Source organism: Heteronotia binoei, chromosome 1, assembly GCF_032191835.1.
Source record: "Heteronotia binoei isolate CCM8104 ecotype False Entrance Well chromosome 1, APGP_CSIRO_Hbin_v1, whole genome shotgun sequence".
In the NCBI taxonomy this organism is placed as follows: domain Eukaryota; kingdom Metazoa; phylum Chordata; class Lepidosauria; order Squamata; family Gekkonidae; genus Heteronotia; species Heteronotia binoei.
The window spans coordinates 909,579-933,316 of NC_083223.1; the positions used below are offsets into that span (position 1 = coordinate 909,579).

The window sequence follows — 23,738 nt, forward strand, 5'->3', positions numbered from 1 at the left end:
GAAATTGATTGGAATACAGAAGATGGTTACATTCAGCAATGTGAATAAATTGCCCCAGTGAGATAGCAAAAGTATGGCTTGCAAAACCGGGTTTATTTTGTCTGCTCTTTCTGTGTGTGTGTGTGTTCACTTTCATTTAGCGGAAGTTTAGCTGCTGGGTATGAGGAAACGAAGACTGTATTCAGGGGAACTGCACTGCTGTATTTTTATTTATTTATTTTAGGGAATGGGAAAGGCTCCCGGCTCCACCCCCAAAGTCTCCCAGCTCCACCCTCAAAGTGCCCAAATATTTTCTGAGTTGGACCTGGTGACCCTACTGGACCATCAGGAAGGCTAAGCTGGGACAAAAACCAGAGAGTATGGAGACTGCAAAGAGGAGGGGAACGGGGTGAGAATGAATGGAAATCTGGCAGGATCAAACCCATTCTGCCTTAGGCATTCTCCAGATTTCCCAGAAGTCCCCACGTCTGCAAAGTGCCTTACCTCATTGAAGAGCAGTTCCCGCCGTTGCTGTTTCCGGAGGTCCATCTTCTTCACGGCCACCTGCTTCCCCGTGTGCTTCTCTGTGGCGATGCAGACAATCCCCGTGGAGCCTTCTCCGATTTTAATGAAGTTGTCCAGGTACTCCCGAGGGTCCCCGGGGGTCACAACGAGCTGCAGAGCCGCCCGGAACTGCTCGTGGGACACCCTGGAGGGCTGCTGGTCCGAGGACGAGCCCCAGCTGGGCGGGGGGTAAGTGCTGGAAGAGATGCTCAGGGTGCTGGGGTAGGAAGCCGTGGAAATGTAATGGGAGCTGGGCTGCTGCGAAGGCTGTTGGTGGAAGTGAGAGAACTTGTGATAGACTGCAGGGTACTGGTAGCTGCTGCCGGAATAGCCGGCCTTGCTTTGACCTTGAGGCACCTTTGTGGGTCCTCGGGGGTAAGTGTCCGATCCGGACAAGGGTGGGCTCACAACCATCTGGGCGCGGTCATAATCCAGCTGTGAAGAGAGGCAGGGAGACAGGTCAGCTTCGTTTCACGCACACGGGATAGGAGCAGCTGGAAGGGGCAAGGAGATGGAGACTTCTGACTCCACTGGTGCTTTAAGTTGGACTCACCAAACGGGGCAGGACCGGCTCACCAAACAAGGAATCTCTCAAGAGTCTCCTGCTGATTCCCAAATGTGTTCCAGCCGGCACAAAGCAGTCCTCTCAGTCCGACCTGCCCTCTCCACCCCGCCCTCAACCACAAGTAGTTGGGTGAATGAAATAACTCTGCAGTCAGGGAGAGCAGTGCCTCTGGATAAAAGCACCAGAAGCGTTCCGGGGAGGGGACCGAATCCCCTGACTGCACACAAATGTACCTACATACATACGTGCTGCCAATTGACTTACAGAGGGGCTTTCAAGGCAACTGAGAAGCAGCGGAGGTTTCCTACTGCCTTCCTCTGCAGAGTTTTTCTTGCCGCTCCCCCACCCAAGCACTGATCCTGCTTAGATTCTGAGACCTGGTGAGATCTGGCTATACTGTGCTGCCTCCCCTCCCACAAAAAGGCATTTCAGGAAGGCTCAGTGATAAGTCTCTTGCAGCACAGTTCCCAGGTTCAAGAGCTTGGCCAGGTAATACCTTCACACTATCCCTTCAAATGCCATTAGGACTGGAGCGGCGATGTGTGTACTATTAGGCTGCTCCAGTATCATTGCCTTCAGTAGGCTTTAAGGGCATGGGGTTGTGGCTGAATCCTTTCCCCTTGTTACAACCTAAATGGCAGCATAAACAGGTATTTCCTGAAAAACGACAGCCATAATTTCCCAACCTGCCCGTTGAACTGAATGGGATCAGTTGCTCTCTCTCTCAAAAATTACAACTGATATTTACCTTCCATTTGCAATGCAATCCTAACCACAACACCCTTCATTCTGACTCCTTTGAAATCAGCGTACTTGCAAGAAAGCAAGTCTGCTCTGCCAAGCAGCCTAGGTTTTCTTAGCACTTGAGATTTTCAGGCAAGAGAGGATCCCAGTGGAATTGACTTCTGGAGAAAGCAAGGAAAGAGCTACCAGCTCCGGTCTCTTTCAGAACCTGTCCTTCATACCATTACTTTAGTGCTTATTTCTTGATTTTTATTTATATCCTCCCAAAGCAGTTTATCACTAGGGATGGGCACAAACTGGCTCGCAAACGAAATTTTGTCATGAATTTTGGCGGGTTCATGGTTTGCAAAGTGCTGTTCCCAAACTGAAGAGCTGCCACGGACTTCCACAAATTTTAAGGCCATTTGCAAAGAGCAGAAAGCAGGGGTTTAAATGGCTCAGAGCCATTTAAACCCCTGCTTTCTGCTCCCCACCACTCTGGCTTAAATGGCTCAAAAAATGGAGGGGAGCAGAAAGCAGGGATCACAAACTGATATGAATTGGTTTGGTTTACAAACCAATGCGCTGGTTCATGGTTCGGTTCATGGTACTGCAAAAACACTCCTGGGGCCCATCCCTACTTATCTTGCCATCCTCTCCCTCCTCCCCCTTATTTTGTCAACAACCACCCTGTGAGGTAGGTTAGGCTGAGAGACCATGACACACCTACGGTTACATGGTGATTTGAACCCTGAGCCCTAGACCACCATGCCATGCTGGCAAATGCCACACCTGACTTTCATATGTGCATCTTGAAGAAAGGCTGCTTGAAACAGAATGCTGGATGGAATGGATCTTGGATCCTGCAAGATTGTTCTAAAAGCTAGGGTCCAAGCATAATAAATAATTACATCTACCATCGAGTCCAGTTGAATGCGAACTGTGCACCATGCAAAGAGTGTGTGAAACAGAGATATACAGGGCTTTTTTTGTAGCAGGAACTCCTTTGCATATTAGGCCACAACCCCCCGATGTAGCCAATCCTGCTGGAGCTGACAAGGTTTTTTTTTTTTGTAAGTTCTTGGAGGATTGGCTTCATCAGGGGCGTGTGGCTTAATATGCAAAGGAGTTCCTGCTACAAAAAAGTTCTGGGAATATATTTTCAGGGCACAACATGCTTTTCCCCATGGGATGAGTGTACAGCATTGTTTCTTGATGGGCATGGATGCTTGATCTACTGATATTCTGGAGTCTGTGAAGAAATGCAGCTTAGGCTTAACACACTGAAACCTGTTTTGGCATTGGAGTGATGCAATCACATCTGTTGTAAAACACGTGACTGGTTTTCTGGCCTTGGCTGGACTCAAGATTTTATATTTGTCTTCAGCAGTCCAGAAACAGCTTCCCCTATAACCCAGTCTTAAGTGTAGTGAAAGTAGAATATATACAAGTGGCTGGAGAATCATTACCTTAAGGCTGGGGTTGGACTGTGTGGGGATCCTTGTAGTATCTTTTTTTTTAAAAGCAGCAGCAAATACTGCAGAAGATACACCAGTGGAGATGACTGAGAAATGTGCAATGGAGCTTCATCACATTTTGAATACTTCTCAGTGCAAAACCTCCCTGCAGACTGTGCTGTGCCGATTGTCCATGTCCAGGATATGATGGACATCAGGGCCTTGGGGACATGTCAGTCGCAGAGTTGCAATCCAAAGGGATCAAGCCTATTCTACCACCTCAGGACTCTGCTACGTCAAGCACACAGCGGGCCTAAGTCTTATCTTATCTACACTCTGTGAAGCGGAGTGTTGGACTCGATGGGACATTAGCCTGATACAACGTGACTCCTCTTATGTCCTTATGTGTGGAGCAGTGATGCTCTGTCTTTTTGGTGCTTGGGGGCAGCAGTGGAGAGGATTCTGGAGTTCTGGCCCTGCTGGTGGACCTCCTGATGGTCCCTGAATTTTGGCCACTGTGTGACACGGAGCGTTCGACTGGATGGGCCATTGCCCTGATCCAACAGGGCTTCTCTTAGGTTCTTATGTGTGATCCAGAGTGTTGGACTGGATGGGCCATTGGCCTGATCCAACATGGCTTCTCTTATGTTTTTATGTCTGGGGCAGTGATGCTCTGTCTTCTTGGTGTTTGGGGGGCAGCAGTGGGAGGCTTCTGGAGTTCTGACCCCACTGGTGAACCTCCTGATGGCTCCTGGGTTTTGTCCACTGTGTGAAGTGGAGTGTTGGACTGGATGGGCCATTGGCATGATCCAACATGGCTTCTATGATGTTCTTATGTCTGGGGCAGTGATGCTGTGTTTTTTTGGTGCTTGGGGGTCAAGAGTGGGAGGGCTTCTGGAGCTCTGGCCCTGCTGGTGGACTTCCTTGTGGCCCCTGGGTTCGGGACATTGTGTGACCCACAACATTGGACTGGATGAGCTACTGGCCTCATCCAACATGGCTTCTCTTATGTTCTTATGTAATGAGGTGACAGCATTGCAAGATGGTAGAACAGGGTTGTCAACTGTTGTGTGACCTCCTTCTGGTTTTTACCATAGAGATGAGTGATTTCCTCAGTGTTGTGATGTTCCTTCCATGCTGAGAGTAACACTGCAGTCTTCCACCTTGACTTTTTGCTTTCAGTGGAGCAAAGGGGCCAGTCGGGCCGGGTTACCAACCTCCAGGTTCCATCTGGAGATCTCTCACTATTTCAGTTGATCTCCGGATGAGCAGAATCAGTTCTGCTGAAGAAAATAGCTTCTGAAGTTCTTTCTCTCTCCAAATCCCACAGCCCCCAGGCTCCACCCCCAAAAGCTCCAGGTATTTCCTAGTCCAGAGCTGGCTACCCTCCAGTGGGTAATGGAGGCCATGGACAGAAATTTGCCTGCTACTCTGAGCACAATATGGTTGCCAACCTCCAGGTGAAGCTCCCCTCCAAAGCATCATAAGAGCATAAGAGAAGCCCTGTTGGATCAGGCCAATGGTCCCTCCAGTCCAACACTTTGTGTCACACAGTGGCCAAAAAACCCAGACGCCATCAGGAGGTCCACCAGTGGGGCCAGGACACTAGAAGCCCTCCCTCCATTGTCCCCCATGAACACCAAAAAGACAGAGCATCACAGCCCCAGACAGAAGAACAAAAGAGAAGCCATGTTGGATCAGGCCAATGCCCCTCCAGTCCACCACTTTGTGTCACACAGTGGCCAAAAAAATCAGGTGCCATCAGGAGGTCCACCAGTGGGGCCAGGACACTAGAAGCCCTCCCACTGTTGTCCCCCATGAACACCTAGAAGACAGAGCATCACTACCCCAGACAGAGAGTTCCATCTATGCCCTGTGGCTAATAGCCACTAATGGACCTCTGCTCCATTTATATCCAATCCCCTCTTGAAGCTGGCTATGCCTGTAGCTGCCACCACCTCCTGTGCAGTGAATTCCATGTGTTAATCACCCTTTGGGTGAAGAAATACTTCCATTTATCCATTCTAACCCAACTTCTAACCCAACTACTTCCGCAGGGCCTGCAAAACCACCCTCTTTAAACTTGCATACTCGGACTGCTAAAGAAAGCTGTTAATTAAGGATCCGCCAACGCGGCTCTAAAGACCTATACCGCTGTGTATAAACTGGCAGAACTAGCGTCAAACACTATCAGCACTGTCAGACCAAGTTATTTAACTGTATTGATTGGTTTTTAATGTTGTTAAATTTAATGTTTTTATATTGTTACATTTAAAGGTTTTATTTATTATTGTATGTTTTTATGAAATGTTGTTAGCCGCCCTGAGCCTGCCGAGGTGGGGAGGGCGGGATACAAATAAAATTTATTATTATTATTATTACTACTAAGCAATTTAACTCATCCATTTTCTCCAGAGTAAATCAACCTCTACAGTCTGGAGATGAGCTGTAATTCCGGGGGATCCTCAGGTCCCACCTGGGGGTTGGCATCCCTAACACAGGTGCAGGCAATTGCAAACCACCTCTGTCCTTCTCTCACCTTGAAAACTCTATGTCAGGGGTGGCCAACGGTAGCTCTCCAGACGTTTTTTGGCTACAACTCCCATCAGCTCCAGCCATTGGCCATGCTGGCTGGGGCTGATGGGAGTTGCAGGCAAAAATCATCTGGAGAGCTACCGTTGGCCACCCCTGCCCTATGGAGTGGCCAGAAATCAGTTTCAATTTCTATGCACATGTGTGCACACACACATCATCTGGGCTTCATTAATTAACAGAGGACTGAATTACAGATTTAAATGTGCCCGCTGTGATTAATCTCCAGGATTGATGACAAGTGAAACAAACAAAAAGCTCCTTCTTGGCTTGGACTGAAGGGCTTGGCAAGCCTTCCTCTGTGGGCCACATCTGATGCACAGAACAGATTTAAAATAGCTTTTCTTGCAAGTTTAAGCCACCCAGACCTTTTTCCTTGAAGGAAAAGTTCTCCAGTTTGCATGATCCATTTATGACTGAAGCTGCCTTACAGTCCATGGCAGTTAAGAACGTAAGAACAAAAGAGAAGCCATGTTGGATCAGGCCAATGGCCCATCCAGTCCAACACTCTGTGTCACACAGTGGCCAAAACACACACACACACACTGTGGCTAATAGCCACTGATGGACCTCTGCTCCATATTTTTATCTAACCCCCTCTTGAAGCTGGCTATGTTTGCAGCACCACCATCTCCTGTGGCAGTGAATTCCACATGTTAATCACCCTTTGGGTGAAGAAGTACTTCCTTTTATCCGTTTTAACCTGACTGATCAGCAATTTCATTGAATGTCCATGAGTTCTTGTATTGTGAGAAAGGGAGAAAAGTACTTCTTTCTCTACTTTCTCCATCTCATGTATTATCTTGTAAACCTCTATCATGTCACCCTGCAGTCAACATTTCTCCAAGCTAAAGAGCCCCAAGCGTTTTAACCTTTCTTCATAGGGAAAGCGTTCCAAACCTTTAATCATTCTTGTTCTTTGATACGTTTTTGGACCAGATTTATTGCACCCCTGATGGATCTTGAACTTATTTATTCTTGGAAGACATTTTTAACTCTGGCACATTATTAGCAATAAGTAAGGTTGCCAGATCTGGGCTGGGAATAGAGATGCCAGCAGCCTCCAGGTGGGACTCAGGGGATCCCCCAGATTTACAGCTCATCTCCAGACGACGAAGATCAGTTCCCCTGGATAAGAAAAGGGATGCTTCGGATGGTGCACTGAGGTCCCAGTCCCCCCAGGCTCCATCCCCAAATCTCCAGAAGTTTCCCAACTTGTATCTGGCAACCCCAGCCCCATTCCCATCAGTGGCTGGGGGTGAGGAACTGGGCAACCCTAGTTGGGAAATACCTGGAAATTTTGGGAGGGCCCCAAGGAAGGAGGTGTTTGGGGAGGGAGGGACTTCAGCAGGACATAATGTTACAGAGTTCACCCTCCAACAATTTCCTCCAGATCTTGGTCATCTGGACGTTAACTGCAATAGCAGGAGATGTCCAGATGGTGTTTTCAAATACAATTTAAAAGTATGATGTTGTTTCACACTGATGTGGGGAGTCAGATTACTGATTCGTCTAGCCCAGGGGTGTCGAACTCACTTGTTATGAGGGCTGGATCTGACATAAATCTGACGGCGGCTCAGTGGTAGAGCATCTGCTTGGGAAGCAGAAGGTCCCAGGTTCAATCCCTGGCATCTCCAAAAAGGGGTCCAGGCAAATAGGTGTGAAAAACCTCAGCTTGAGACCATGGAGAGCCGCTGCCAGTCTGAGAAGACAATACTGACTTTGATGGACCAAGGGTCTGATTCAGTATAAGGCAGCTTCATATGTTCATAAATGAGACCTTGTTAGGCCGGGCCATTTGTGTCGTAAAATGTAACACCAGGTAGCAGAGATAGAAACTTTATAAAGGACACAGACAAACACAACTAAAGATGTTTTAACAAAAAACTTAAACCAAAACATGCTTAAAACATTCACACTTGTGGGTCTTAAAGGTGCTTTCTTTGTATCTCTCCCATGGGATGTAGGAGCTCGGGCTCTTTCTTTTCTTCCCCAGGGGACAGGAGGGGAAGGAGCCTTAGCCAATAGAAGGAAGAGAGTAGCTCTGCTCAGTAGCTCTGCTGTGCGATCGAGAGAGCCTGGCAAAGCAAGCTCTCTCCCTCCCTTCATCCTCAAGAGAAGAGCCTCAGCCAATGGAGAAAATGGTTGCCCTCTGAAATAATAATGGCTTTGCATTTACACTGTGGCAGATTCTGGCTCTTCCACTCAACATTCTGTAAGAAGGGATGACAAAGTGCGGACTCTCTGCTTGACAAACACAGGCGGTCTCTCCCTGAGCCACTCCTCTCCCATTACAAGAACCTGTATCCCTTATCCTCAAAAGGCTACCGTGCTTGAGGTTTCAAAATGTAAAGATATGCACAGTGAATGTTTCTCTAACTGCCTTCACATTTTTTAATGAAGTTGTGCAAGGATGTATGTTGATACTCTCCTCACAAACATGCGTGTGACTTGACCAAACGAAACCTACAGAATCCAGGAGAAAAAATAAATAAGCACATAGAAGATCCTTCCGAGATCTCGCCTCAGGGAGAATTTCTAACACGAGCATATAAAATAGGATCTCAGCCCTCTGCAGAACTTGGAGTGGGCTTCATTTTGCAAAGATAAACGCAGCAGTTTGCCATTTGCTGAATGGCTTCCAAGTTGACAAGCTAATTTCAAAAATTAGATTGGCTTTGATCTACCCTCAGAATAAGTCGTGGAGGAAAGAACAAAAGCAGTCCTTTAAAGATGGCTTCAATAATGAAGTTTTATACTCATACTGCGGTGATTTTGATCTGACTCATTTTTAGGTGATTCAGATCGAAGCTCCTGCCCCCTCCCGTATCTATTTCCATACATGCATGTGTGTGTGTGTGTGTGTATTCTACCACAAACACCTTGCCTGGCTTTCAAACCATTCGTTCCTGACATTCTCAGCTGTTCCTCTGAGTCTTTATAACCACAAATCCAATTTTGTGTAGGTGCAGGATTTTAAAGAAAACGTACACCATTTCCGCAAAGCAATAATTCTCCTCCGCTTCGAACAAAGCAACAAAGAGTTTGGGAGAAGATGTGTCGCATCTCTGAGGTGGGTGGGGGCGTCAGACACAAGCTCATGATGTCGCACAATTACAAATAATTATAGCCGCGAATTCATTTAATCCATCACTTTCAGCGGAGGAGCACAGGGGTGGACGGAGCATAAAGCTCTACACGGCTCTCTCTGGGCTGCTACTCTCCCAGCTGGCTGTCAGGCGGAAAGACCCTGATCCATGTTAGTTAAATGCACATTAATCTGAACTTGGCAGTGTAATCAAGGGCCCAACTGAACTGTGAAATTGAATTCTGCAGTGGAACAGCGTTTGGCCATTTTATGTGACGACTGCAGGGAGAGAGAAACCTCCTGACGCAGCAGCCGCCATTTGTCACCGCACAGCGAGGCGGGGGCGTTCCTGACTGAGAAGAATCTGAGGGCTGCACCCTCTTCCCTTTGGCATGCCTGCCTGTCCTTTAAGTTCCCAGAGAGCTGGAACGCACAGGAGGTTTTGCTTGCTCCCAGAAGGACCTGCTGAATCTTGGAGCTGCTTTCCTTTCTTCTAAAGGCTCTGAAAACGCTGACTCAACGCCGCACAGAGGCTTAAGACTCTACCTGACTTTGATCCAAACAAAAGCAGAGACAATGAGGGTGCGGGCGGAATGAAACCTGCCAGGCAGAGTGCATGGAACCTCCCACAAGAGAGCCCGGATCTGGCTGCCAGGGGCGTTCTTGCCACTGTGCAGAAATTGCAACATGGCTGGCCTCTCTGGGGACAAAGGGAGCCACACCATGGGGCTGCCCACAGGACCGGTAGGGGGCTCTATTTACTCGGGAGGCCTCCCCAGTTATGCAGCCTCCCCAAAAAACCAATCGAAAAAGGAACTTGTAAATCAAAGAAAAGATTTTAAAAAACCCAAAACCCTTTTCATTACAAACTGCTGAGAGCTCCCTACGTGCTGGAAGGGAAGATGGAGAGGGGATGAGGATCATTTTAAAGGGGAGGGGGCTGGCCTGTTTAACACCCTGAGAATTTTGAGGGTCCGGAGCAATACTCCTTCTCTAGTTGTGGAGTCTCGTGAGCAAAAATTCTGCTTTGTGAGCTACTGGGATGAAAGTGAGCTACTGCATAAATTGTGTGGTCTGGGGCCATTTTTCCTGAGCTAAGACAAAAATGTGTGAGCCGGAGGCAAAAAAAACCCTTGTGAGCTAGCCCACAATAATTCAGCTTAGACGGCATGCTGGTCCCGAGGGGGGAGATTTTAGTGAATGGCATTTCTAAATCTTCTCCTTCCACATGCCTTTTATGGCTTTCCAGTTCGTCAATGGCATAATTAACATGGAAAGCTGTCAGGAAATGAAAAGGAGGCAGGCAGAGTTCTGCTCCTTTGCCTCTGCTCAGATTCAGCCTCCAATGCACCAGGAGCGCTAGAGAGGGGCCTCCTATTTACCCGCTAGCCCAACTTCCTGCTCCTGAGAGACTGAGGAAGAGGGTTGAAAAATTGGCCTCCAAACTCTCGCTGTTTCCTTTGAGTTTGGAGTTTCCCAGAGTCTGGCGGTAACACTAATGAAGTTGTGGTTTATTCCTTTGTGCACCCTTTTCGAAGCCACCACGCGAGCTGCCTGTTAGACAGAGGTTATTTTATTTATTTATTTAGTAGGTAAAAAGGTCGAGACAGAGACTGCACTGGAAAGCCTTCCTATCACACGACCTCCACCTCCACACGGTTTAGAAGACTGGCCTCCACAGCGAGAGTTGCCAGCTCCAGGTTGGGAAACACCTGGAGATTTTGGAGGTGCAGCCTGAACAGGATGGCATTTAGGGAGGGGAAGGACTTCATTGGCAGGTAATGCCACAGAGTCCACCTTCCAAAGTGACCATTTTCTCCAGGTGAACTGAACTCTGTTGCCTGGAGATCAGCTGTAACACCTGTGAGGTGGGTGGGACTGAGAGGGCTCTCACAGCAGCTGCCCTTTCAAGGACAACCTCTGCCAGAGCTATGGCTGACCCAAGGCCATTCCAGCAGCTGCAAGTGGAGGAGTGGGGAATCCAACCCGGTTCTCCCAGATAAGAGAGCTCTGGCTGACCCAAGGCCATTCCAGCAGCTGCAAGTGGAGGAGGGGGGAATCAAACCCGGTTCTCCCAGATAAGAGAGCTCTGGCTGACCCAAGGCCATTCCAGCAGCTGCAAGTGGAGGAGTGGGGAATCCAACCCGGTTCTCCCAGATAAGAGAGCTATGGCTGACCCAAGGCCATTCCAGCAGCTGCAAGTGGAGGAGGGGGGAATCAAACCCGGTTCTCCCAGATAAGAGAGCTCTGGCTGACCCAAGGCCATTCCAGCAGCTGCAAGTGGAGGAGTGGGAAATCAAACCCGGTTCTCCCAGATAAGAGAGCTATGGCTAACCCAAGGCCATTCCAGCAGCTGCAAGTGGAGGAGTGGGGAATCAAACCCGATTCTTCCAGATAAGAGTCCGCACACTTAACCACTATGGCTGACCCAAGGCCATTCCAGCAGCTGCAAGTGGAGGAGTGGGGAATCAAACCCGGTTCCCCCAGATAAGAGTCCGCCCATTTCACCTCGACACCAAACTGGCTCTCTAAGAAGAAGATACTGAATTTATACCCTGCCCTTCATTCTGAATCTGAGAGCAGCTCACAATCTCCTTTATCTTCTCCCTCCACGACAGATGCCCTGTGAGGTGGGTGGGCTGAGAGGGCTCTCACAGCAGCTGCCCTTTCAAGGATAACTCCTACGAGAGTAGTGGCTGACCCAAGGCCATTCCAGCAGGTGCAAGTGGAGGAGTGGGGAATCAAACCCAGTTCTCCCAGAGAAGAGTCTCCGCACTTAACCACTACACCAAACTGCTTAATAAACTCACATGAACCTCTACTGAACCCGTCCCCCAAGGTCACTATTGTCTACTCAGACCGGCAGCAGCTCTACAGAGTCTTTCCCATCACCTCCTGCCTGGTCCTTTTGATTGGAGACACCAGGGAGTGAACCTGGGACCTTCTGCATGCCAAGCAGATGCTCTACCACTGGGCCACAGCCCCTGCCTTACTCACCAATAAACTATCTAGAAGGATCCAGCAAAAACTCAGAGGTCTACGAGAAAACAAATACTATCTCTGTTCAGCTTGATTTGGGGCCCAATGAGGTTGCTTCCACATGGAACTCCTGGACTCCCAGGCTACACTGGGTTTTTTGATGGGGGGGCTTCTGGACAACACCATCATAAAATCCTCCCCATTCCAGAGTTTCCCTGATGACAAGGAAGGCACCTCTTCTGCTCCTGCCCAGCATTCTGCCTTCCCCCACACCGCCAGCGGGTAGGAAATAATTGAGAATTGATCTGCAGATATCTGGGGCTCTGGGGGGGCTATGTTTTGAGGTAGATGCACCAAATTTTCTGTATAGCATCCAGAGCCTCTCCCCAAACCCCACCCCAAATTTAAAAAAGATTGGACCAAGAAGTCCAATTTTATGAGCCCCCCAAAAAGGTTATCCTACCCTTCATTATTTCCTATGGTAGGAAAGCAGTCCCTTTAAATGTGATGGCCAGAACTCCCTTTGGAGTTCAATTATGCTTGCCACACCCTTGCTCCTGACTCCACCCCCAAAGTCCCCAGATATTTCTTGAATTGGACTTGGCAACTCTGAGTGTAAAGCAGAAAGCAGTCTGTCTGTCCCAGGTCACATGGGGATGTAAAATGCTGCAACAGTGCCAGAAAGCAACTGCTGAAAAAGCATCATGGAAGAACAGATACGTCCCCCATCCCCTCCTCTAGTCAGCCTTTTCGCTACTGCATATAACGTCTTTTCATATAGGACGGCTTTTGGCAAGCATCTAAAAGGGAAGACGCAGAACTTCTTTAAAAACCCTGTCCATATTCCGTTACGTCTTCTCTGGGCAGCTCAGACTTTAGACACAAGTTGATTGCCTTTCAGTGTTAGTGACTGGAAATTTATTTGAATGAATATACCATATATATATATATATATATTTTTGCACGTTCAGACTACAAGACACAGGTTTAACAAAGAACAGAAACAAAACACACTTTTATCAACGGTAATCAGGCATGCATTTTGCACGTACGGATGACGCAAGATGACCAGTGCATTGCTCGCTTGAAGAGCTACCTACATTCTTACAATATTGGGGCATTCTATCTGAGCACAGATATCCGCAGCATCACAAAGTTGGATCAACGTGCACTAGGCAGGGTTAGGGTTTTGTTCTATCGCCGTGTGCATTTCGTTCCCATTCATCTCCCAAAGGGAATTCTTTTAATGAGTGGAAAACAATAAAGGGGGAGAGATTCCCTGGTCTCGTTCACCAGAGCAGATCAACTTTTGACAAGAAATCCATCAAACGCACAGCAGTGAAACGGGGCAGGCTGTTGCGGAGGGCGAGGCATCCACAATAAATGACTCGTAGTTTTAATGCCAGCAAAACAGGAACAGCTATCCGCCCCCAGTGGGCTGCACAACAGACCGTTGCTAAGAAGTAGGCCATTCTCTTAAAAAAAATTGTTTCCCATGGGCAAGGAGAGTAAAAAGAAATGCCCCCCCCCACTCCAAACTCACCCATTTTGTTGGACTTTAATAGTGCAGTCCTACACAGTTACATCCTTCCATTCTGCAGTGGAAAAGGGGAGGTATAAAAGGACTCATGTACATAAGCTCTGTTCCTGTTCCCACCCTGAAATAGATTCTCTGGAGCATATATTTTTTAATTATAATTTTCATATGGCGAGCTGAAGGGAAATTATTAGCCTGCTGTTGGAAAGGTTCCCTGGCATATCAAATAAACTCAAATTAGATTATCTTCTGTCAGATAGGAACCACCAAACAACAAGACAGGTGGCTAGGTTCTGTTCCCAGGTTTATAAATAATGCAAAAAGCGAGACAAATAGGCCAAACTGTAAATCTTTTAACAAATTTTTAAAGTGACTTTTAAAAATGGTTTAAAGGGTAAAATAATAATCTTTTAAATTCTTTTTTTTTTTACTGTTATAACCCTCAAGTCTTTGTGGGACTTTTTATAAGGTACTCTTAAGGTTGTTCTAGATGACTAAAATGTTCTGTTCAAGGACTGTAATAATAAACGGAACTGAACTGAACATTCTTCCATTTCATGGGTTTGTTAGGAGAATAAAATGGAAGAGAGGAAGATGATGGAAGCTGTTTGGGCCTCTTCTGAGACTGAAGAAAGTAAATAAAACCGTACATCCACTTAAGCCAGTAGCCGCAGAACAATCTAACTCTGCTTAGGGTTGCGTTATAAAAGGTGTTCCATGCAAGACCTGTAGGAAAAAGGGAAGGGCAGTTGATTCTCATGCAAAGGAGGGTCTCAATCCTAGAAACTCAGTCTGCACTGAGTAGATGGACAGTTAGACCCCAAAATATACTCGACATCCCACGGTGGAGAACTCGTCTATGCAGCTCAATAAATTAGAAGGGCCATTGGCTATCCCGCAGCTGATTCATGCAACTCATTTTGTGCCTTGAAATGAGGACGGATGGCTGGTTATGGTTCAGCCTGTGATGAAACGGTCACGGATTGGTGCCCCTGTGTTTCATTATGGGCTGAACTGGAATGCAGAGCAGATTCAGGGCAGACAAAAGGAAGCGCTTCCTCGTGCAGAGATGGGGCGCTGGCTTTCAACGGGAAAGAGAGAAGACCCCCAGGGAGGAGAAGAGGTCTGTCACAGGGGCTAGATCCAGCCATGTTGGTCTGAAGCAGTAGAACAAAGTAGGAGTCCAGGAGAACCTTAAGAACCAACAAACTTTTGTTCAGAATGCAAGCTTTCGTGTGTGCATGCACACTTCTTCAGACAATGGAATGGGGCACAGTGAGCAGAACTACATATAGCCGGTGGGCAGGGGTGAGGAATGCAAAGTGAGACATTCTCTCATTACATATGCTTAACCCATTTTCACTAAATTTTAATATATTCTTTTTTTTTTATAATGGCAAACTTTAAGATGTTTATAATTTATAGAATGATGTTTTTATATTATATTGCTCACAGACCATTTGGTCACAAGCAAATGGCAACGAAATAGGAAATTAATCAATAATATAGATTTTACAAAATAAACATTTAGAATGATGTTTATGATGTATGTTAGGTGTTAAAAAGTAAACCAGGCGGACAAGGACATCACTAGGAAATACAAGTCTTTTTGTTTTACCTAGACTTGCAGCAAGAGCAATTAACAGGCTACTTTTGTTACCTGTTATTGGTTTCCCATGCAAATGCTATCCAGACCAAACGGTCTTTCAATTTGTTCATTACACTATTTTGCCATTGGATCCTAACTTTTTTTTTGTATCACTTTACATTCTTCACCACTACCCACCAGCTATATGCAGCTCTGCTCACTGTGCCTCGTTCCATTGCCTGAAGAAGTGTGCATGCAGACGAAAACTTACCTTCTGAATGAAACTTTGTTGGTCCTAAGGGTGCTACTGAACTCCTACTTTGTTCTATCACAGGGGCTGTTAGTAAGGGGAGTTAAATAGTTCACAGGCAGTCTAGCTAGGGAAATCAAGTCCGTCTGCTAGTCCCATGACTGAGGAGAGAGATATCCTGTCTGTGTGGGCTTTCCAGAGGTATGTTACTGATCACAGCTGGAAAAAGACGCTGTGCCAACCTAAGCAGTGTTCCACTCTACTAAACCCACTGACTTCAATGAACTTAGAAGAGTGGAATTCTACCGAGGATGGTACTATTCAGTCTAATCCCACACAATCTTGTCTAGAACCTACTTGCCTTATCCAAAGTTTAAAGATTATGCAGGTCAAGTGAACAGGTCCTTTCTCTAGAGTAATCTTATTAAGTTCATTGGGATTGCAGTGGGGGCAGAGGTACAAAGACTGCAGCTTCTTAGACCAATTTGTTTGCACAGCAAAGGACTCAGCTTCTAACATTATATGAAGCTCACTGATACAATTACACGGGGCTTTATTTGTTGAAAAAGCCCAGCAGGAGCTCATTTGCATATTAGGCCAAACCCCCTTGACATCACCATTGTTTCACACAGGGCTTTTTTTGTAGAACGCCCAGCAGGAGCTCTTTTGCATATTAGGTCATGCCCCCTGATGTCAAGCCAGCTGTTACATAATAAATAAGCAATATGAAATCATTAAAAATAGGGAAGGCCCAACATGGTAAGGTTGTTACCGGAGTAAGTTTTTGGATTGGGGTGCGTGTGTACCAATCCAGAAAAGGAAATAAAAATGAGAGGGGCAAAGTTCCTGAATACTTTTCTAATTGAACATAGAAAACACTGCAGTCTTTACTCATGCGTACTTCTGTGTTTTTCCGACACAGAGCATTCTTAGCTTTCTCACAAAAGGCTGTTTTTAGGAGACTGAAAGATATCCAGTATTTTAAAAGAAAGCAACCCAAATGTGAGAGATGATGTTAAAAGAAGATGGGATTTATTACTGTGCAGTCAAATCCTGCTCGTGAAAGAAAAGAAAGTCTTTTGAAACGCAGGGTTCTGCTTGCAGGGAAAGGTCATTTCAAAATCTACAAGTGCAGAGGTGGGATTCTAGCAGGAGCTCCTTTGCATATTAGGCCACACCCCCCTGATGCAGCCAATCCTCCTGGAGCTTGCAAGGCTCTTTTTTGTAAGCTCTTGGAGGATTGGCTACATTAGGGGTGTGTGGCCTAATATGCAAAGGAGCTCCTGCTAGAATCCCACCCCCTGACTAAATGTGTCACTCTCCTGCACAAAAAACTTAGAAGCTGCACATTCAGCCCTTCTTATAGGGATGCCAACTCCAGATTGGGATATTCCTGGAGATCTGGGAAGGGGGAGTCTGGGGAGGGTGGGGTTTAGGGAGGGGAGAGGCCTCAGTAGAATATTATGCCACAGAGTCCGCCCTCCAAAGCAGCCATTTTCTTCAGGGAAACTGACCTCCGTCGCCTGGAGATCCGTTGAAATGTCTACAGCTCTGACATCCCCATGCCTTGATTCTTACATTGGGGCATTCTAATCTTCCTTGACTCTGCTCCACATCCCCAGGTGCTGGTGACAGTCAGCAAGTCCAGAATGCCTTCATGTCAGAACACGGGGAAATTCTTCGTAAGTGCAGAGAGAGGAAAGTGAAACGCTTGGTGACTGGTTTTGAAGACAACGGTGTGCTTTTCATGTGGTGCCTAGGAATATCTCAATAATCAGACTGGCCTAGATCCTGAAGCCACTCTTGTAAATTCAGTTATCCCTACCCTACCATCCTTCAAATGCTACCTGTTTTCATTTTCCAGGGGGGGTTGTAGGATGTAGATTCAGATTTGCACTTGAGCATGGACAGAGGGCCAAATAGAATTGCACTAATCCTGATCATAGAACTCATTTGCACTAACTTGCCTTAAAGTATATAGTGCCTTTTCCTCTCTTTTCTAGGCCTGAAGTCGTCTGAGGAACAAAGTACAATGGCTTCCATTAGAAGTCTTTGCTAAGCATACTAGATATGAAAGAATCTTCTTTAGCAAAAGCCTGTTATTATCATTTGTTCTGTAAACATCCTTTGGTGGAGAGTAAGCAATCTTTTCTACCTCTGGGAGCATCCGGGAGCCTATCTCCTGGAGAAGGTCAGAGCAGAAGCTCTGCTCTTACTCATGCTGGAATTGGGCCAGGGGGCCTACATTGGAGAACATCAGGGAAGTAGGGAAAACCACACCTATGAGACTTGGGGGTGGGGGTGGGTCTTGATTAGAGTGATATCAATTCATCTCTCGCTTCTACGTTGGGATATGGGACTTATTTGACCAATGAATGTAATCAGAACGTCAAAGGCGAAGACCGGTGTAGCCAATCCTGTATACAGGAGGGTATAAGATGTTGTGACTATGGTGAAGGATTTCAAAGGAGAATGGAGGAAGAGGGTGAAGAAATTGTTTTCTCCTTCCCACATTAATGTGAAAAAAAAAACCCAATAAAAGATCTGCACATTCTCTTTTTGCACCTCTGTAGTGGAGTCCTTTGTTTTGGCGAAAAAGGGACTCTGCCTAAATGCAACAGGGGTGGGGGTGGGAAATAAGCCGATGGGGGAGGATGAAGTTTGACAATCATTAGGGACTGGCACATAAATGAGCATCCTATTGAAAACAGCAAACAGAAAAAAAAACACCTGCATCTGGATCCACATGAGGACAGACATCCAAACGTCAATTCCACTGGAGTAGCCTGAACGCACCCACAATCAAATGTGCCGTATGCAAGGACACCGAAGGCATGCTGCAGAGAGCCATGGAACTGCAGCATGCAACATTTAAATCTTGTGTGTGTGTGTGTGAATGCCACCTTCCCCCCCCTAGTTATGTCTACTTTGACCTTACAATGATCATCCAAAGAGATGCCTTTACATGATTTCAGTACTAAATGAGAAAAGTCCAAATACTGGGTTGGATCCAGAAACCCGTCAGCTCAGCAGGAAGCAATGGTGATCGTGACTCTTCCCTGCTTTCCCATCTCTCTGGCAGCCATTCCAACCCCAGGAAAATGGATTCCCATGCCTTGCGAATCAGTGAGCCCCACTGAAGGAAGATGGAGGAGGGAGTGATTCCGTTTCCCTCCCTGGCCTCGCTGTAGCCCATTCACCCCCATAGCTATTACTCCGCATGGGTTCCAAGATCCTAGAAATCAACTTTCCCAGAATCAGAAGGGACTGCTGGTAGGTGGAGAAAGCAGAGAAGGCCCACGGTCCTTGTGTGAGACAATCAATGGATCCAACCCAGTCAGCAAGACAAGAAGAGCGGTACTGCATTTGAGTTTGAAAATGATGAGATGCTGCTATTCACACTCAGGTCAAGCTTCCTTCTCTTCCACTTTCCAGCTCTCTGGGACAGATCAACAACCGAAGCAACCATTTACTTAAGTCCTGATATACCGGGATTATACTGGATGGCAAAACAGGTTTTGAACTCCAGATAGTGAACGGACCACAGTGTCGAAAAGGTCGATCTATAAACGTTTACCTTTGGAACGCCTGTTGCGGTTTCTGATAAGCGAGGGTAGGTATATGAGCTATAGGAATGCCCTTGCTGACTGGACTTAAAAGCACTCGCTCCGTAGGGCATGATTGGCTCTTGGAGGCCAGAGCCTGACTGTGACCTCTGTCTCATGGCTGGCTGAGGGCTGGCTGGGTTTACATAGGACGACTTCGGTCTTTTGTCATAGTCATCCTTTCCCCATTCACTGTCACTGTATTCTAGTCTCTCCCTCGAACACTGGCTGTGAATGGAAGTTCTAGAGGGAGTGTAGTGAAAAGGCTCTTTGTAATCCAGAGAACACCCACTCGCCGTCCTCTGGTATTCCAACTGCAGGCCACCATAGTCACCCAACTTGCTTTTTGTGTCCATGTGGGCATGATAATCCGGTAGGAACCTTGAGATATCAGATTTCAGAGGCTTCGCTTCTGAAAAATACAGATCGCTGGGTTTCATTTTCATGACGTTTCCGTTCTGTTTTGCAGCATAGCTGCCTCTGGAGTATTTGTCTAATTCTTCCCTGTGAATGCTCTTGTCCCTGTATTTTTCAGTAAGAAAGTCCGCGGCGGTCTCTGACTCGCTCGAGTACTGGGAAAACGTGATGTAGCCGTTTTCTCGCTGGTGACTTTCGACATGGTTCGAGTGACCCAGGTGAGGAGTGGGCGGGCTCTCTTTCCGGAGGGAATTGGAACGGGTCACAGAGATATTGTCAAATTCTTCTAGCAAGCCATTGATTGAAGTGTCCTTGCAAGGTTTATTTCCTCTAACGATGGTCTGGGAACAGAAGATAGCTTTTGATTAAAGACTGTCACAGATTTAATGTCATATGGATAAAAATTATTGAGCAGAGCAATTTGAATGATACAGCAAGGAACATCCCGACAGCCCACTGGGTCCCATCTAATGCATCACTGTGGAACAGAAATGCCATTTTCCTTAAAGATACATTATCGCATACGCTTGCAAACTCTATAGACAACAGCAGACAATTACAATAAATGGCCATTTGATGGTAGTCTGTGCAACGCTGACAACTAGTCTGTTGCCCTTTAGCGGAATAAAATGACTCCCCAGTTTGGGTTCACTTATATGTTATGGAGAGAGGGGCTGAATGGAAAATGGCATGCTTATTGCTGAGCACTTTAATCTTCCATGGAAAGTCCACGTTAAGGTAATATTATCTGGGCAACGTGAGACACAAAGAAGACAGACAAATCCATGCCTCCCACTCTATACACAATTTCTCAGTCTAAACTGTAATACTTTTCTTAGAGTCATAGACCTGGAAGGGGTCACAGAGGCCAACTAGTCCTACCCCCTGTTGACTCAACCTAGAGCAGGGGTGTTGAACATGCGGCCCGAGGGCCAAATCAGGCCCCCGGAGGGCTCCTATCAGGCCCCTGAGCAACTGGCTGCATCTGCTTCCTTCTCCCTCTCTTGCTTCCTTCTGCATCACAGCTTGCTTTGCCAGGCTTGCTCAGCTGAATGAGAGCTACAGAGCAAAGCCTCAGTTATCTCCATTGGCTGACCAGCACATGAAGCAACTTAAGTACAAAAGCTCTCAAGGCCCGGCCACTTCTTGTTTTCCCCTGCTCCGTAGGCTCAAAGCATTGACCGTGAGATTTCTGCAATGAATGTCAAAGGTAGGTTTGCAACTCGCAGACACACACCTAAACAGCACCTGAGCAGCATACTCAAGACTGCTACAGCACAGCCATTGTCTCCAGATTTGGATGCAATAATTCAGAGCAAGAAGTGTCACTTATCAGAAACTGTTAAGTAAATAAAATATTGCAAGACTGTTAATCTTTTAAGCATATTTTATTTTAAGTTTTGTTTTAAAAAATCTTTAATTGTGCTTGTCTGTGTCCTTTATGTGGACACAGACAAGCACAATTAAATTGTGCTTGTCTGTGGAGAGCCAGTTTGGTGTAGTGGTTAAGTGTGCGGACTCTTATCTGGGAGAGCCGGGTTTGATTCCCCACTCCTCCACTTGCAGCTGCTGGAATGGCCTTGGGTCAGCCATAGCTCTCTTATCTGGGAGAACCGGGTTTGATTCCTCACTCCTCCACTTGCAGCTGCTGGAATGGCCTTGGGTCAGCCATAGCTCTCTTATCTGGGAGAACAGGGTTTGATTCCCCACTCCTCCACTTGCACCTGCTGGAATGGCCTTGGGTCAGCCATAGCTCTGGCAGAGGTTGTCCTTGAAAGGGCAGCTGCTGTGAGAGCCCTCTCCAGCCCCACCCACCTCACAGGGTGTCTGTTGTGGGGGAGGAAGGTAAAGGAGATTGTGAGCCACTTTGAGACTCTTCGGAGTGGAGGGCGGGATATAAATCCAATATCTTCTTCTTTATAAAGTTCAAATCTCTGCTAGCGGGCATTACATTTTATCACACATGTGGCCCGGCCCGACAAGGTCTCATTTATGTCAGATCCAACCCTCATAACAAATGAGTTTGACACCCCTGGCCTCGAGCATCCCTGACAAGGGTTCATTTAGCCGCTGCTTCAAGACTGCCAGTGAGGGGGAGCTCACCACCTCCGGAGGCAACACACTCCACTGCTGACCTACTCTTACTGTAAGAAAAGAAAGAAAGGCTGAGAACAGATGGGCATTCTGGGGCGGTTTGGAGGCGTCCTGAATCAGGACAGCTCAAAAAGTGCCGTCCCGGAGCCTCAGAAGCCGCCGCTATGTTTTTTCCCCCTAATGTGTTGTGCACTCCTGCGCTCAGGTGCACAAGTGCTCCCACCGGGCTGCAAAGCAAAAAAAAAAAAAAAAAAAGCCGGAAGAGGTTTGGGGTGATTTGGCACTTCCAGACTGCCAAGCCGCTTCCTGTGTGCCCTTCCCCTTCCGTTGATGTTAAGACGCCTGGCGGCTGGCCCCAAAATTTGCTACCGTTTCCAAAGTGGTAGCTTTCTGAGCCAGGTGGAGTGGCCTGGAGGACGGGGTGAGTGTGGTAAGGGACGGTGGCTCAGTGGTAGAGCATCTGCTTGGGAAGCAGAAGGTCCCAGGTTCAATCCCTGGCATCTCCAAAAAGGGTCCAGGCAAGTAGGCGTGAAAAACCTCAGCTTGAGACCCTGGAGAGCCGCTGCCAGTCTGAGAAGACAAGACTGACTTTGATGGACCCAGGGGGGTCTGATTCAGTATAAGGCAGCTTCATATGTTCATATGTGTGGGATGGCACACGGAAGTGACACAGGCACGTCAGTGATGTCAGGGGCAAGGCCCCGGATTTTGGGCAAAACTCTGTGGCTTGAAGCTAATCCTACCATAGAATTTTGCCTTCAAACCAGAGCATTGCCCCCGACATGCCTACATCACTTCCGCGTGACACAGACATTTTGTGTTTATTTCCTGCATTTTGCCTGTTGGTGGGGATGGGTAATTCCCCCCAGCCATGGGATGTGCTGTGGTAGGGCAGAGTGCTGGAAACCAGGGGATCCCCGGCCACTGGTGGTGGTGGTGGTGGGGGGAACCTGGTAACCATATTTTCTCCTCAGAACTGCTACTCTGTGAAACAGGCTCCGCTGAGAGACGGCAAAGCTTCCATGGCCAAGTGAGGATCAGGCAGTGGGTCACTCAGGTTCTGGCCCCACCCTGTAACTCAGAGGTCCCCAACCTGGGTCCGGTGGGTGCTTCCTTGGAGGGTTTTGAGGAGAATGTCCAGGCCAAGGGGGGCTTTGGTCCAGCAAGGCTTCTGACTCACCACTGGAGATCTGATTGGACATGCAAGTATTTAAAAGTATTGCTTTGGCAGCAGCTGCCCCCACAGCACTGAGACCTTCACTGTGTCAGATTTGGCAGCCATTTTGTGGCTGCCTTCATCTGCAGCACCCATTTTGTGGCAGCCATTTTGTGGCTGTGTTCAATGTGCTGTGTCAGAACTACAAAAGTGCCCACAGGCTCAAAAGGTAAGGTTGCCAATCCCCAGGTAGGGGCAGGGAGTCCCCTGGATTGGAGGCCCTCCCCCTGCTTTGGGGTTATCAGAAAGCTTGACTGTGCAAATTTTTGTTTTAAAAACCCGATCACCTTGGCATCAGCAGCCACCACAGCACAAGGAACACCACGGGGTGACTGAAGGTGGCAGCCATTTTGTGACTGACCACGGTGTGACTGAAGGTGGTAGCCATTTTGTGACTGACCACGGTGTGACTGAAGGTGGCAGCCATTTTGTGACGGGCTCAGCCTCCAGCGACAGCCAATTGGTGGCCATAGCCACCTTTCTCTGACAGAATTTCATAGGTGGTTCCAGGCTCAAAAAGTTTGGGGACCCCTGTATTAGAGAAACTCGTGGCATTTGGGACGCCATTTGATTTGGGAAATCCATCGATCTTGAACTGACATGGTTGGGTGGGGCAGATTTTGCAACCAGCAAATGAATAATAAAGGGGGAGCACAGAATGATCACAGCTGCCATGGTTACAGCACATTGTCCATTTAGTAACGTAGGGGCACTGATATGCACTAGTTTCAGTTCCAATAGAGAGCTTACTCAGAGCAGTCGCGTCAACCACTCTAAGAAAATAACAGCATAGGAGAAGCCATGTTGGATCAGGCCAATGGCCCATCCAGTCCAACACTCTCTGTCACATGGAGGACAAAACCCAGGTTCCATCAGGAGGTCCATCAGCAGGACCAGAACTCCAGAGGTGCTCTCACTGTGGCCCCCCAAGCACCAAGAAGACAGAGCGTCACTGCTCCAGACATAAGAACATAAGAGAAACCATGTTGGATCAGGCCAGTAGCGCATCCAGTCAAAAACTCTGTCATACAGTGGCCAAAACCCAGGCACCATCAGGAGGTTTACTAGCAGGGCCAGAACTCCA

General features: G+C 47.4%; 1 protein-coding gene across 1 annotated transcript in view; it reads right to left on the reverse strand.

Moving 5' to 3' along the window:
- PAK5 (p21 (RAC1) activated kinase 5) overlaps window positions 1-23,081 on the reverse strand; it is a 42,131-nt gene extending 19,050 nt beyond the window's left edge. Inside the window, exons 1-4 of the mRNA XM_060257301.1 lie at window positions 22,942-23,081; window positions 21,662-21,665; window positions 18,900-19,685; window positions 484-978 (exon numbers count right to left, since the gene is read on the reverse strand). Of these exons, the coding sequence (XP_060113284.1) occupies window positions 484-978; window positions 18,900-19,685; window positions 21,662-21,665; window positions 22,942-23,081 (1,425 nt within the window). The remainder of the gene's footprint in view (window positions 1-483; window positions 979-18,899; window positions 19,686-21,661; window positions 21,666-22,941) is intronic.
- Between the last annotated feature and the right edge of the window lie 657 nt (window positions 23,082-23,738).